At 37.2% G+C, this 15,188-nt stretch overlaps 1 protein-coding gene across 1 annotated transcript in view; it reads left to right on the top strand.

Annotated features, from left to right (window-relative positions):
• Positions 1–15,188, top strand: part of LOC140333954 (merlin-like) — a 37,167-nt gene that overhangs the window by 9,646 nt on the left and 12,333 nt on the right. The window contains exons 4-9 of the mRNA XM_072415997.1: positions 91–213; positions 7,491–7,574; positions 10,834–10,902; positions 10,991–11,073; positions 12,564–12,639; positions 14,286–14,423. Of these exons, the coding sequence (XP_072272098.1) occupies positions 91–213; positions 7,491–7,574; positions 10,834–10,902; positions 10,991–11,073; positions 12,564–12,639; positions 14,286–14,423 (573 nt within the window). The remainder of the gene's footprint in view (positions 1–90; positions 214–7,490; positions 7,575–10,833; positions 10,903–10,990; positions 11,074–12,563; positions 12,640–14,285; positions 14,424–15,188) is intronic.

Here is a 15,188-nt window from a genome sequence, read left to right as displayed (position 1 = left end):
ATGCTTCATAGAGTGTATAATGAGTACTAACTGTAGTCAAATCATACAATAAACATGTCACAATTTTTTTAACTTTTTTCAAAATCGCAGATTTTACAGCAGCAAGTCCCCAAAGAAGATCCCATAAGGTTTCGTTTTCTGGCAAAATTTTACCCTGAAAACGTGGCTGATGAACTTTTTCAAGAAATAACCCAACACCTTTTCTTCCTTCAGGTAACTACTTTCTTGAGTTTTTTTTTTAAGATAAAATGTATTTTTTCCTAACATAAGTGGTAAATAAACTAATAAAAAAATTGTACAAAGTCATGCAGCATGAAGTCTCCCAGCAATGGGTAAAATAAAGACTGAACAAATGTAAGGCCCTGGTACAGCACCAGTACTCACCAGATTCCTATTTCCCAATCTAACCCCACACTCTTCACCAAATTCAAGCCCCCCCTTGGCCTGGGGAGGCTAGTTGTGCTGTCCCAGCACACAGTTGCCCTCAGGACTTCTGTGCTCAAAGGATAGTGTCTGGTAAAGGACTGACGGAGCACCAGGAACCCATAAGAGCAGGACACAATGGGAAATCAGACAATCCAGGGTCAGTATTGGATTCACAGATAATGCAGTAAGAAGATTTAAACAGAGGCAAGTCTAGAAACAAAGCCAAACGCAGGTAGTCAGCCCACCCAACAAGGGAAACAAGATAAAGACAAAGAAGAGTCAGGGTCACAGACAAAGGTAGTAAACAATCATAAGGTCAGGAAACAGGTTGAATCTAGTGCCTTGGAGCTGAGAAGCTATAAAGATCCAGTACCTAAATGCAGGGCAAGATTGTAGCCAGGAACTAATACACTCATTGCCTGCAGCATACTCTAAAATCCTCTTCAGCTACACACAGCCTCAGTGTATATGCTGGGGATGCTGAGATAGCCACATGGACAACTAAAGGGAGACCGGGGATGCTGCAAGTTACAAATCAGAGGACAGGCAGCTAATTGCTAGATCCCCTTTGCTGCTGCAAGCAATACAGTCGATGGGAATAGGCAGGGTGTGCTGAACTGAGGGGCTTGGATCTGGATTGCCAGACAGATAAGTTTTACCTTACTTCAAATCAGATACTTTTTTTTTTTTTTATAATTTTATTTTTATTCAGTGAACAGTCATAGATACTGGCATAAAACATTAAAACATACAAATCACCAACTGTATTACCATCTTCCGCATCACAAACATATTATGAACAACAGGCAGAGTGACTGAGCACAGGCAATTTTCAAAATATTAACAAAAATAACCAAAGAAAGAAATAGAGAAAGAAAGCAAAATAAAGGAGGAGGGGGAGGGGCACGGCATTGCAGGCCAGATTGAGTAAAGGCCAGACTTAACACAGTAGGGAACACAGAGCAATAATTCAATGATATCCCCTGCATTCAAAACAGATCGTCGGCATTATCAGCCGCACTGTATACTGAAAGGTACGCTTGAGTAGTGGTATATTGTATCCAATAGAACCAAGTATTTCGGAATTTATTCGTTCTACCGTCCTGGCTGGTAATAAGGTCTTCCATTGCCATAATGTCATTCACTCTTCTAAACCATTGTGACAAGGTGGGAGGAGAGGATTGTTTCCATAGGGCCGGAATACAGGCCTTAGCAGCATTTAAAAGATGTTTGAGTAAAGAAGCATGATATTTCTTGTTAGACCAATCATTCAAATGTAAAAGGGCTAGCTCCGGGCTGTTACGTATATCTACCTCTGTCAATTCTTCAATAACCGCCGCCATCCCTGACCAGAAAGATTGCAACTTAGAGCACTCCCAGAATATATGAAACAGGCTGCCAGCAGCCGCTTCACAACGCCAGCATCTATCATCTACTCCCGGATACATTTTGGCTAACACAGTCGGCACTCTGTACCACCGCGTGAGCAAATTATAGTTCAATTCCTGGTAAGAGTTGCTGAGAGCGGCTTTATGACCCATATACAGGAGACGATCCTGTTGTTCTGGGGAGAATGCGGTGTGAAGATCACTTTCCCATTTACGCAGAAATGGTAAAGTTGAGGTTGAGGGGGCAGTATCCGTCAATAGCATCTGGTAGGCATTAGAGAGAGTCCCCCTAATGGTGCCTTGGGCCACACACACCCCCTCCACCTGTGATAGGGGGCGCACAAACCTGGATGGCGGTGGGAGAGAGTGAAGAAAATGACATAGCTGTAAGCTGCGCCATGGTCCCAGCTCTGGAAGTTCATGAGCAGTTGTCAAATCTGAGACAGGTGCCCACTCTGTGCCCCTCAAAAAATGAGATGCTCTGAAGATTCCCCGCTCCCTCCATGAACGCAACCTAGGATCTGATGCGCCCGGGGGAAACCCCGGGTGTCCCAGAATAGGAGACAGTGGCGAAGGGTAAGCACACACACCAGAGACCCTGAAATAATTCTGCACAACACAGAGGGTCGTTCCTATGAGCGGCAGCTTGAGAATGGGAGATAGTGTGTCTGGAGGGGACATGGCCCCTGCTAACGGTAGATTGGCAATGGCTCCCTCAAGCCTTACCCATGGCTTAAGATCTCCGTTTCTGCACCAGTCTATCAACCGTCCCACATGTGTACCCTGGTGGTACAATAGAAGGTCAGGAAAGGCAATACCCCCAAGCACTTTAGGCAACCTTAAAACCCAGCACCCGATACGAGGGCTGTCACCCCCCCAGACAAAGCGGAGAAATTCCCGCCTAAACCTGCATAGTACCTGTTGTGGGATATAAACCGGGGGGGGTTTAAAGCCTAATCAGATACTTTTTCATTACAAGTTACAAGAAATGTATTTAAAATGAGTTAACAAGGAGTCCAACTATAAAATTTTCAAAGAGTGATACAGACTTGGGGTATAACAGTCTCCAAAACTCTTTGCCAGCTTTTCCAGCTTTAGGAATGTGGAGTAGAGGTGTAAAGACCCAAAGTTGCAGAAAGCCATAATAAAGAAGTCTTTACCTTTTGTAAAATGCATCTCATATCTATGTTATTGCTTCACGTTTGGTTCCAGTTTTTTCTGGTTGGTGCATAAAAGGGAAAATAAACTGTCTAGAAAGAATAAGTGGGGATGCTCCTTTTTATAGGACAAATGGGTTCTTTCATTCACCTATTTTTTCAGGTGTTGGCTCGTGGTAGAGTTGCCGCGTGGTTAACCACTCCATCCATTTACAAAAGCTACATAATTCTATATATTAGCTTAAAAATATAAAAAAAAAATGCACTGCTTCCTCCATCCACACAAGTGTTTGCTGACACCTGAAAAAGCCTAGCAGTTACCACTGTTACTGGTCCTGGGCACCTACTGTAAATTGCCTGGTGCCTGGGAACAGTAAACACTGGTTTTTACCACTACTCTGAACATAGCCTTATGATGATAGCAATATAGACGATTTTGAAGTTGAACATAACAGTTTAGGTGCAAATTATTCTTTGCAGGCAGGATATTTATGCTTATATTTGTGTGGAAAAGACTTTACATCTCGGATCAGCTTGTGTTTTGGCTTATTGTTCCTTTTACTTTTAAGCATGGTTTGATGTTCATTAGCTGATTTATCCCTAATCTTAGGAAAGCAATGAAGCTTGCAGATTGAGACTTGTTCAAAATGGGAATGTGTCATTCCACTGCTGCAAGCGAAAGACTTGCCCTGACACACAGTAATAGCATGAAGCAAACTAAATTTGTTTTTAACACGTGAAGCTACAAAAAAAAAACAACATAGAAAAAGCTGCAAACTAAAATTTCTGATTCTTCCTTATGACTCGATAAACAGTCCGAGAAAGCGACAGGGACAGTTTTTAATATTTTAAAGGAAAATGTATAGTTGAACTTTTACTTTTTTTTATATTTTGAACTTCTACTTTTACATGATGAGTGCCTAATTCATAAAATAACATGATGTAATACTAAGGGATATTTACAATAATTGTCCTCTACATTACATAGTACTTTAAGTGAACAAAGGAATGGTGTGCAGCCATACTATATATATACATTACATACTATATATTTTGTATGAAATATAGTTATGCTGATGTTGTGCGCAAACTATACTCCCTCAGTTGTAAAGGTCACACATCTTCATGTATGTTAATATGTATTTTGTGCATTGATAGATATTATGATGCCCTTATCATATAACACTTACTATTCCTGTATTCCAGCTGCTGCTGGGTTTCACACATTGGGCCTGATATATTAAGGCTCTCCAAAGCTGGAGAGAATACACTTTCATCATTGAAGCTGGGTGATTCAGCAAACCTGGAATGGATCTGGTCCAGGATTGAAAACATTTGCTAACTAATAGCAAATGACTTTTAGGAAATCCATTCCAGGTTTGCTGATGCTCACTAGCATTTTACCAGATACTCAATGGTGCTAGGTTTTTTTTTTGTGAATTGTTGATGCAGAGGCTGTGTGGCTTTTTTACATCAACATGTCCCCCAGCATTCATTCTGACTTTTCCCTGGCAATGAAACTGAGTACAGATTGGTATAGGGCTGTCTGCTATTAGGATTTTAGAACTGTATCTCCCAGGATATGGTTTATGCAAAGACACATGGCTGCTTTCTTACCAAATAATCTTGGTTTGGGAACACTTGCTGTCCTTTCTAATTTAGAAGCTTTTCCAATCTTCTCACCTAAATACTTTTGTATGTGTTTCTCCCATCTCTCTTGCCATATGCTTTCCCAATACTTTTTAAAATTTAAAAAATGTATTGCTTAAAACTATATTTGAAAATTTGCAAGCAGCTAAGTCGTCATTGCAGAAAGGGACAGGAGATGTCCCTTCTGCAGTATAACATACTTACTTGCATAGTTTAGGTTATAATGCCAAGATATGTCAGGTATCCCACAATTCTTAGTTATAGTTTGGCTTTAAAGCAGAACTAAAGGTAAAAATGTAATAAACAATATAATATTAAAATGCAATAAAACAAACATGGCAATAAAACAAGTTGACCAACTGGTTTAATAAAACTGATACTGTATATGTATTTTTTTTTTTGCAAAAGTCTGGACCAACTATGTCTTATAGGGTTTTATATCTGGGATATGTTCATTTCCCTAGTGGTTGAACTTGATGGACTTTTGTCTTTTTTACAACCTGACTTACTATGTAAGAGCAGTTGACTGTCCCTTCTGAAATATAGATATTTTTTATTTTTAAACTTTGCTTCTGCTTTAATTCACAGTGATATCTATCTCTACTGAACGGATGTATTTTTAAGACCAGCTTTTGCCATTCTATGGACAGTTACATTGACATTTCTTGTACACTCTTGAATTTAAAAAAATAAATATTTTGAATAACATAATAAAGCAAAACATGCTATTTTGGTGAATAAAATAGATCTAAACACAATCATTAAAATGTTATTGAGGCTGTATCATGTACTTCGAAAAGTTGTGTTTAATCTTTTTAACTTACCAATTTTTATTACAAAAATACTACCTACCGGTATATACTCTATTATACCCTATAACTAAAATTTCCCTAACAAGGAACTCATTGATTACTACAGGGTCTATTTATAAAGCAGTGAATCTGTCATTCACTAAAACATTCCCTGGTCTTCCAGGTCCATGTGTTTCAATGGCAGCAAATGTTTCTCCAACAGAGAATGTTTTACTGAATGTCAGAATCACTGCTTTTAAAAAGACTCCATAGGGATCCATTAATATCCTTGTTCAGGGACTTAGTTACAGTGTTAAATTTATCTTGGTTGTCGCACAGCATCAAAGTAGTGAAATAATTGGTTTGTCACCTATTTTCCTAATTTTTGCACAGACTCTAGATATATCCAATGTACCTAGTGGAAATGACAAATACAGTTATAAATAACATGAAAAGCTTGGAAACAAACTGATTTGGAAGTTGTAGATCTTGGGAATTCTTTAGCAGTCTATATTTGGTTGCACACACGGTGCAATTACCTTTTAATGAAAGCATTTGCAACCCATTTATGGCTTTGCATTTATTCCCTTAAATGTTACTCTAACATGAGCTGCTAATGAGCCATAAAATGGAAGCTAATATTTGATGGTAAACTGGAAATATCATCTGTGCGTGTTAACTGCAGTCTAATTTAATGTCTCTAAAATTTAATGAATAATTGAGAATGTCTGTTTCATGCAGAGCCAATTACTCATTTGAAGGCACTTTTACTGTTACTGTTCAACATGGATTTCCATATTTGATCATAATGTATAATTTTAATTTTCTGTAAAATACTTGTATGTTGAGTATTTATGACCTTAATGAGAAGTCTGGATGAATCGGATGCGATCAGTGTGAGATTAATAGGAGTTATCTGTTCATTTAATAATATTACATTATAAACATTCATATATAAATATAATTAGAAATCTTTTTACAAACTACTTTTGTGAAGGGGTTATCTGTGACAAATCAGAAATACATAATGAATTTGTTTTTTTCTTGTACTTTGCTCTATGTCTGATCTTTTTTGGGAATCTAAATGTGTACTGATAAATATGACAAGGCAGGGTGAAGACAGACTGTACGTAATTAAAGCAAACTTTACGCTCATAGTTTTTTTCCTGGCAGTTATTAAATCACTGGCAAAGTACATTTGCAAAATTGCCTGGTATGCATGAATATATTAAGGGTTTTTGTTTTTTATTTTTTTAACAAGTATATCCTTTAAATTCGGTTAATGTGGTAATTGATAACATTTACCAAGAAACTAGCATTTCCCACATTTACGCCTATAGTAATTTTCCTGACTGTTCTGCACTTTACATATACTCATCAAAAGAATTTATTAGGATCATCTGGACACCTACCTAATATTCAATGATGTGGCATGAGTGCATTGCATAAAATCAGACAGATACAGATCCGGACCTTTTGTTAATGTTTATATCAGACTTCAAAAAGAAAAATTGTGAAAAATGTTTTCATTGCAGTTTGGATCTTGCCTTTATTGTTGGTTCTAAACTAACTGAGTTGAGTGTTACTGTAACTGATCTCCTATGACTTTTATGTACAACAATCTTGAGTCTACCTGGAATTGTATAAAAACAAAACAAAACTGGACAGCTGAAGACTGAAATAATTTAGCTTGGTCTGATGTGTCTCGGTTTCTGGACTTACAGATGGTAAGCCAGTCAACAGATTTGAATCCAGTGAAATATATATTTAGCATTGCGTTCCCAACAAATTGTTTGGTGAGTGTACATAATCAAGCAATAGGGGGTGAGCACAACATTATTGGGGAACAGAGAGCAAGGCGTGACAGGTTAATATAGATTTCTATATAAGGTAGACCAGGCAGCCATGCCATACAAAGAAATGGGTAGAATGGTACTGGATTTTTTTATGACTTTGCTGTATTAAAAGCACACAGTGATGGCTTTTATTTCTCTGCAATTCAAAGTAGTTGTTATGGAGACAGTTTAAATGCAAATACTGCTTCCTGTAGTTATTTAATATATGTTTCTATTTGCTAGGTTAAAAAGCAAATTCTAGATGAAGAAATTATTTGTTCTCCGGAGGCATCAGTTCTTTTGGCTTCCTATGCTGTTCAAGCCAAGGTGAGACCATAAAAATATAACTTTGCTAAATATTCCTATAAAAGTGTATTTCTTCAAGGAAAAATCATATTTCCCCTAATATAAAATGGATAAAAGAACTGAGCTTATGTACTGTGTAGGCCTATTCATATAAAATGTTTTTTTGCCCCTCTATTTATCTTTATTTTATTACACACTTTGTGGTAGGTTCTGTGCCCATTTGCACAAAGCCAAGTCCGGGAAGATAAGAGTTTAGTGTACAGGATACAATGCAACCTGCACAGAGACCTCTATCCTATTAAAAACCATAAGGCTGTACACACACGTACAATTTTTGACTCTGGAAAGATCTTACGTGATCTTTTTCAGCAACAAAAGATTGACCGAATGAGCACTGTACACACAGCACTGTTCTGTTCTATAGAGAGGGGGCAGAACGAGGGAGCTGCAGCCCCCTGTTTTCTTCTCCATTGACTTGAATTGAATGACATTGGGCAACAGCTGTACACATGTCAGATTCTTGCCTGAGACGAGCCCAACTGTTCATATTGTGTGAGAATCATCTCACATGTGTACATAGTCTTAGAATAAATCAGGATTAGCAGCTCCCTTATGCAACATCAGTACCTGACTTCACAAAGTGAAGGGGCAAATTCATATTATTTCCCATGGTTTTCCAAGCATTAGGTAGGTGTCATAGTTAGGTGGTCAGGTTCTGCCAGACCTACAGACAGATATCAATATAGCTAGTGTTGCTTGGCAGCTTTATGCTAATGATGACTTCTGGTGTGCAAAGTTGGCAATCCTAAAGAAAGGCAGAGAATAGTTTAGAATTGCATGATTCAGCAAATGGCAGTTTGGGGCTTGGTGATATTTTCAGATATCCACTATCTACCAGTCAGCTTTAAACATGTTGAAATATAACACTGGTCAACAAACATTTTCTTGCAAAACAGAATAAAGACAGTTTATGTTATGTTTGATGCACAGATTCCAAATATAGTATTTTTTTTGCTAGATTGGCTCTAGTTTTTGAAATAATGACCTCAATATTAACCTCATAGAAAACCATCATATGAAACATGAAAATTAAGCAAATTGAAACTAGATATGCCTACGTATACAAAATTAAATTTTTGAAATACTTAATGTCAATATATTCTATATTCAGTATATTTACAGAACTAATCACAAAGAAGTCATTGAAAAACTATGTTTGTATAATTTCCTTTTATGCTGATGATCAGGGCAATCATGTCGAAGGCTCCACCAGTAGTCTGCCATCATGTGTCTATCCCATCTGCCCTGATAACTTTCTTCCATCACCTTTATATCTTGATGGAACCTCAATGAAATCGACGAAGGTTTTCTGTAAATTTTTGCAAATGGCTTTGGAGGTAGTGTACCTCTATGCTCATAGTAGCACCCACGTTTTTAACGTTTAAGAGCAAGTTTTGTACCAGTTCTTCATAATTTTCTGCTTTATGGTTACCCAAAAAGTTCTTGACAACCATGACATAGCTGTGCCAGGCAGAAGGTTCAGTATCAGTCATGTAACTTGTGAAATTTTAATCATTTATCAGTTTCTGAATCTGGGGTCCATCAAAGATTCCTGCTTTTAATTTTTCAGTACCCAATCCAGGGAATATACCAATGTATTTGAAGTAATCACCGTCCTTGATCAGAGCTCTAACAAATTGCTTCATTAATCCCAACTTTATGTGGAGTGGAGGGAGAATTATTTTTTCTTTGTCAACCATTGGCTCAATAATGATGTTTAGTGCACCACTTTTCATGTTATCCCTTGGAGGCCATGTCACTTTTTTCCAGTGATCCTGATTCGCTCTACTATCCCACAAGCAGATAAAACATGGGTACTTTGTGTATCCACTTTGCTGTCCAAGTAGGGAGTTCACCATTTTTAAATCAACACATATGGACCATTGGTGTTCATGATAGCAAAGCTTTTGTAAGACCATTTTGATATTTTCATATTCTGCTTTAGGTTTTGTTGAGTGACCAATTGGAATTGATGCATAGCAGTTGCCATTATGCAGTAAAACAGATTTCAGACTTAGAGTGGAACTGTTAATGAAAGTCTTCTGCTCGGTATTCTGGTACTTCCATATGGGCTAGTAGTCCAGGGATGTTACAACAGTACACAAAGTCTCCGTCTTCACTGAAATATGGTAGGAGTGTCACCTCTCTTGTTCTATAAATCGGTATTTTAACTTCCTGTTTTAGACAGTTATTTTCAATTAGCCTGGATGCTAAAAGTTCAGATGCCTATTTTGACAGACTTAGGTCACGTATTAAATCATTGAGCTCTTCTTAGGAGAACTGCTGGTTTGATGAAACATTTCCTTCATATTCACTTCCACTGCTAACTCCTGGATTACACTCCAAATCCTGTATATCCTCCATGTCAGATACAGGAATATCTGGGAGTGTACTGAACACTGGTATGAGAACATCAGCACCATGCGGCACAGGTCGTCTTGCTGACTACCAATCAGGGTACTCTGACTTGTTTTTCTTGTAACGATTGAAAACTTTTACATTCACAGCACAAAAATAACAATCATTATGATGATTTTTGGGCTCTCGCCATACCATAGGTACACCAAATTTCAAACTTTTCAGTTTTCCATTTTTCCACTGATGTAGACACTCTACACAAGTTTTGCATACCATATGGGGAGCCCAATACTTATTTTGGTCCCCCAGTTTAATACCAAAATATGCAAGATATGCTTGTTTCACAAATTCTGTAATGTTTCTTCTCTGTGTTTGCTGAGAATATTCACCACAAATGTAGCAAAATACATTAGGGTCATTTAAACAACTTCCTTATGAAGAACTCATATTTCTGTAAAAAAAAAGAAAATGTATAAATAAAAAAAAGGCAAATTAAAGTTTAATGAAAATAATGCTATTTAATATATAAAATGCAAAACATTGGTGTAAATAAAGATTGATAATAATATGCTGTGTACACATTTGTTGTTGGTAAAATTGTCTATTCTGATTCCTCTATCACAAGAACTAGAGCCAATTCATTGAAACTGATGTCATTTCTGGATTCAACAGACCTGAAATAGATTAAATATATTGGAAAATCCTTGCCAAGTGAAAAAAAATTCTTTTTTGTTGAGCTGTATAATCAGAAATTATTACTTTAACAAAAAAAAATGCTTCACTAGGTTGAAGAAAATACTTATTTTGCCAAGTACTTTATATTAGGGTCCTAAAATATTACACATTATTTTTGTTTTTGCAGTATGGCGACTATGACCCTAACCTACACCATCCTGGATTTCTATCTCAAGATGAATTGTTACCTAAACGAGTGTGTATTATTCTGCTTTTGTCAGTGTGCAAATGTTCAGTAAATTATTTTTAATCTTTAAATTCCATTAAAGTATCTGTTTCTGTAGGTCCTACAGCAATATCAGATGACATCAGACATGTGGCAGGAGAAAATAATAGCTGTTCATGCAGGTCACAGAGGCATTTCTAGGTATGACGAAATAAAGCAACAATAAAGTGCGACAGGCTAAAAAGAACCAGGAAGTATGTATTGTTAGATTCATTGCACATTACATTTGGCTGTGTCACTGGAAAATACCACAGGCTCTAAATCATTAGTTGACATCTATATTTTAAACTCTATAGTGCAGGTTAATAATTTAATGCTTAATAAAACAGGAAATCAGACATTTCCTGAAACATTTCCTTGTGGGAATCTTCCATGCCTAAGGGAATGTCAGATTCCCTGTTTTATAAATAGAATTAACAGATCTTTCAGTAAAAGATCTCCCAGTAGTGTACCCCCCTCCAGTAGGAGACCCCTTTCCCAAGACCTCCAGATCCTCCAGTGACAGATTTCCCCTTTCCTCCACAGGGACAGATCTTCAGTGGCAAATACTCAATGGCAGGTCCCCGCCACAGTCAAGTAGCCCATTACTTACCTATTCCTTCATTCCCACACAGACTGCTTCCCTCACCTGTGCATCTGTTTCTTAGACCCTTCTCAACAGCAAATGGCTTTTTGGTGGAGGAGCCACAGAGCACAGATAAGAGTAAGCAAGGTAGCAGAAACCTAAAGCTTACCTAAACTCATTAAAATGGATCAAGGAAAGGTCCAGTGCCATCGAGGGAGCTGCTGTGTGCTATGAAATAATTGATTCCTAGACTGTCCCTAGCTTAATGGAGTGGTTGCCAACCTTTTGAACCTCACGGACCACTAATTTACAGACACCGGACCAAGCATGCGGGGAGCCATGTGTCACTCAAAAGGGAAGTACCCACCCACTCTCCTGACCGTGCTGGTGGTTGCACCGACCAGAGCTGCGGACCACCAAAATTTTCTCATGGACCACCGGTTGGTGACTGCTGCTTTAGTGGAATAGCAATAAATTACATAAGGACAGTGTCCACAGATAGGCGACATATTGAAAGACATGGTTGAAGATCCTGAAGGATAGGCCTTACAATGTGAAGAACTCCATTGGTCAAAACAGAATAGTTTAACCAGGTATGCAGAGAGAGATGCAATACCTGCATTCAGGCTCTTGTCTTCCTGGACTGTGGGAGGGTCAGATCTATGTAAAGACAAAGAGCTACAGGAAAACATTATCACACAATAATGTATAACACAGCACCCAGCAGTGAGAGGTGCTACCTGGGGTCCAGCACCACCACTTGCTGTGGTCCAGGACCTCACTCGGCCAGCCTCTCAGTCTCCACTCATTCCACATCCATTTGTAATAGAGGTCCATAGATTGCAACTTTTTGTACACAAGTGATTTTGCTACAGATCTTGTAACCTTGTGTCCTTGTAACTTTCAGTGCACTGAACTGAAATTTTAAATAATTTCATGTTTTTACAGCTTCCTTTTGTGAACTAGAAAACACTTCATATCTGTGTAGAACAAAAACAAAAGCAAATCTTCTTATAATGTTCAAGCATGATCTATATAATGTTTTATAAAATACTGCATTTTGTAGGGAAGAAGCAGAGATGAATTATTTAAAAATTGCACAAGATTTGGACATGTATGGTGTCAACTATTTTCCCATAACGGTGAGTAATGTTTTAATATTAAAAAATCCCAACAATGATAAGTGTTGTATGCAATACTGTATATCCAGCTTGTTTATACATTGCCTAAAGCTGTTTTAAAAAATATCTTCTTATATAGATATTGACCCGCAATATTAGTAATTATGGATTTTTTAAATGTATTTACATATTATGGGAATTTACATGATGTTGCTGCTATAGACCTATCCTAGGTCGTTATTAAAAATTTGAGTAAATGACAGTGTAGATGTTGATTATAGCAGCCAGGACAAATAACAATTTTATCAAAAAAGGGAACACCAAAATATGAGGATTATGTGAATGTTCTGAATATATTATTAAAGGCAACCTATTATTGCTTTATCTGCCTGGTAGGAGAAAAATGTCATACTTTAAATGTAAAACTTTGGAATGTTCCAGTGTTTGTCCCAGGCCTAACTAAAAGTCTTGGGCAAGGCATCCCAACAACATGATGCTCCCACAGCCATGCTTTACTGAGTGAATGTGTTCTCAGGGTAATTACCAGTGCTGGTTCTCACCACTTTGTGCACTATGGACAGAACGGTCATACTTTAGTTTACTAAATATCCATTGTTTCAAAGGCTTGCTCTGACTCTAAATACTACAAATGGGATTTCATATGGATTTTTTAGCATTGCCTTTTTTCTTAAGGCTTTAAAATGTTCAGTTTTGCAAAACGTCTAAATTACGGTAATCCCATGGATGGGTTATTCCATCTTAACTGGAGACCTTTGCATCTTATTGAGAGTTAGGAGCATCCTAGCAATTTGCTTTTCTGACGGATGCCCTCATCATGCCCAGTCTATTAGTTTTATTGGAAAGCCTTCACTAGGCAAAAATGTATTGTTAACCCTGGCCTTTAAGGTGCTTTTAATTCAGATACATCTCCTAAAAACTGCTGAACCTTCCATTATGTGTATATTTATTTGGAGAAGATAAGCTACTTTATTGCTGACATGAAATTTCAGTTAAACAGCTGCTTTTACCACAGTTTATTTAGAGATTTTCTCATGAGGTGGGGGAATACTTTCTAATCAACAGTTTAGGAACCTGTGAGTATTTTTATACAAGCCAGTATTATGATTTATTCTTTATAGATTGGTGACATAAAATTTAATTTATTGCATTTAAAGTCCAGGTTGAAATAATACAAAAAGTGGAAAAGTTTCATCTTAATATTTATGGAATATAATGCAGTAACTATCTTTGCTTGTTACGAAACTTTGCAATATAAATGTGTACCCTGGCTTTATATGTTTGAAGGTTTAAAGTAGTGTTTCTCAACCAAAGTTTCTCCAGGGGTTGTTAGAGGTTCCTTAGGCAAAGAGCAGTTTGTAACTCTCTGATTAGTTTAACTAATACCAATGATCTTTTTGGCTATCTGTAAGTCTGCCATCTTTCCCACTGGCCAGCAATGTAACAGGCATTCTTCCTACTAACCACACTAATATACTGGGAGCTGTAAATATAGTGATTATTGTAAGGGTTCCCTGAAAACCTCAAGGGGCTACCCCATGTTAACACACACACACACACTTGTTTAAGGTAATGAAGTTAATTAACCTGTACTTTCTAGACTAAAAAAACAGTTTATATTAATCATTTGATTTCTTGTGCATTTTCAGCTAGCTAAGAATGCCTCCGACATCCTTCTTGGAGTGGATGCTAAGGGAGTCCATATATATAGTAAAGATAATAAAATAACACCATTGGAATCGTTTAAATGGGGTGACATCAGAAACATCTCCTATGATGACAAGAAAGTGAGTTGACACATATTTTGGGACAGTATGCTGCAATAATTACAGTTATGTTAAATGTTTCAGTATGTCAAAGCTTTCTTATTAGTGATGTTTTGATAGGTTTCTTATTAGTGATAGTTTTATGCCAGGATACAAAAAGTAAAAGCCATAAATTGAGGCAAAATCATTATCCCACAGACATTGGCCCTGATTTACTAAAGCTCTCCAAGGCTGGAGAGAATACACTTTCTTCAGTGAAGCTGGGTGATCTAGAAAACCTGGAATGGATTTCTTAAAATCATTTGCTATTTGCTAGCAAATGTTTTAAATCCTGGACCAGATCTTTTCCAGGTTTGCTGGATCACCCAGCTTCACTGATCAAAGTGTATTGTCTCCAGCCTTAGAGAATAAAATAAATCAGGGCCATTGTTTTCAGGTCCATGTGCCATCCTTTTTGTTGATCTTTAGGTACTGAACATTCATAGAAAATGGACATTGAACTATAATCTCACATACCCATTTGAGCAGCCACCTGCTGAAACACAGATATTAAGAAAGGCAGGCTTCGTTGTGACAGCAGGCCATTATGACTTAACAACATGGGTGATTTAAATTTCATACTGCTGAACAAGTATTGACAATCTCTTCATGCAAGAGATTAAAATCAATATGCCTCAAATAAGGAAATTGACTGTAAATGGTTACATTACTTAACCGCATTACATTAATTCATCCTTAGGAATTAAGACATGTTATACGAGTAGCAGGTATAATTTTTTCATATTT

The sequence above is a fragment of the Pyxicephalus adspersus genome, chromosome 1, assembly GCF_032062135.1.
Source record: "Pyxicephalus adspersus chromosome 1, UCB_Pads_2.0, whole genome shotgun sequence".
Lineage (NCBI taxonomy): Eukaryota > Metazoa > Chordata > Amphibia > Anura > Pyxicephalidae > Pyxicephalus > Pyxicephalus adspersus.
Note: the sequence above shows the minus strand (reverse complement) of the source record. Positions and strands in the feature narration are given on the sequence as shown.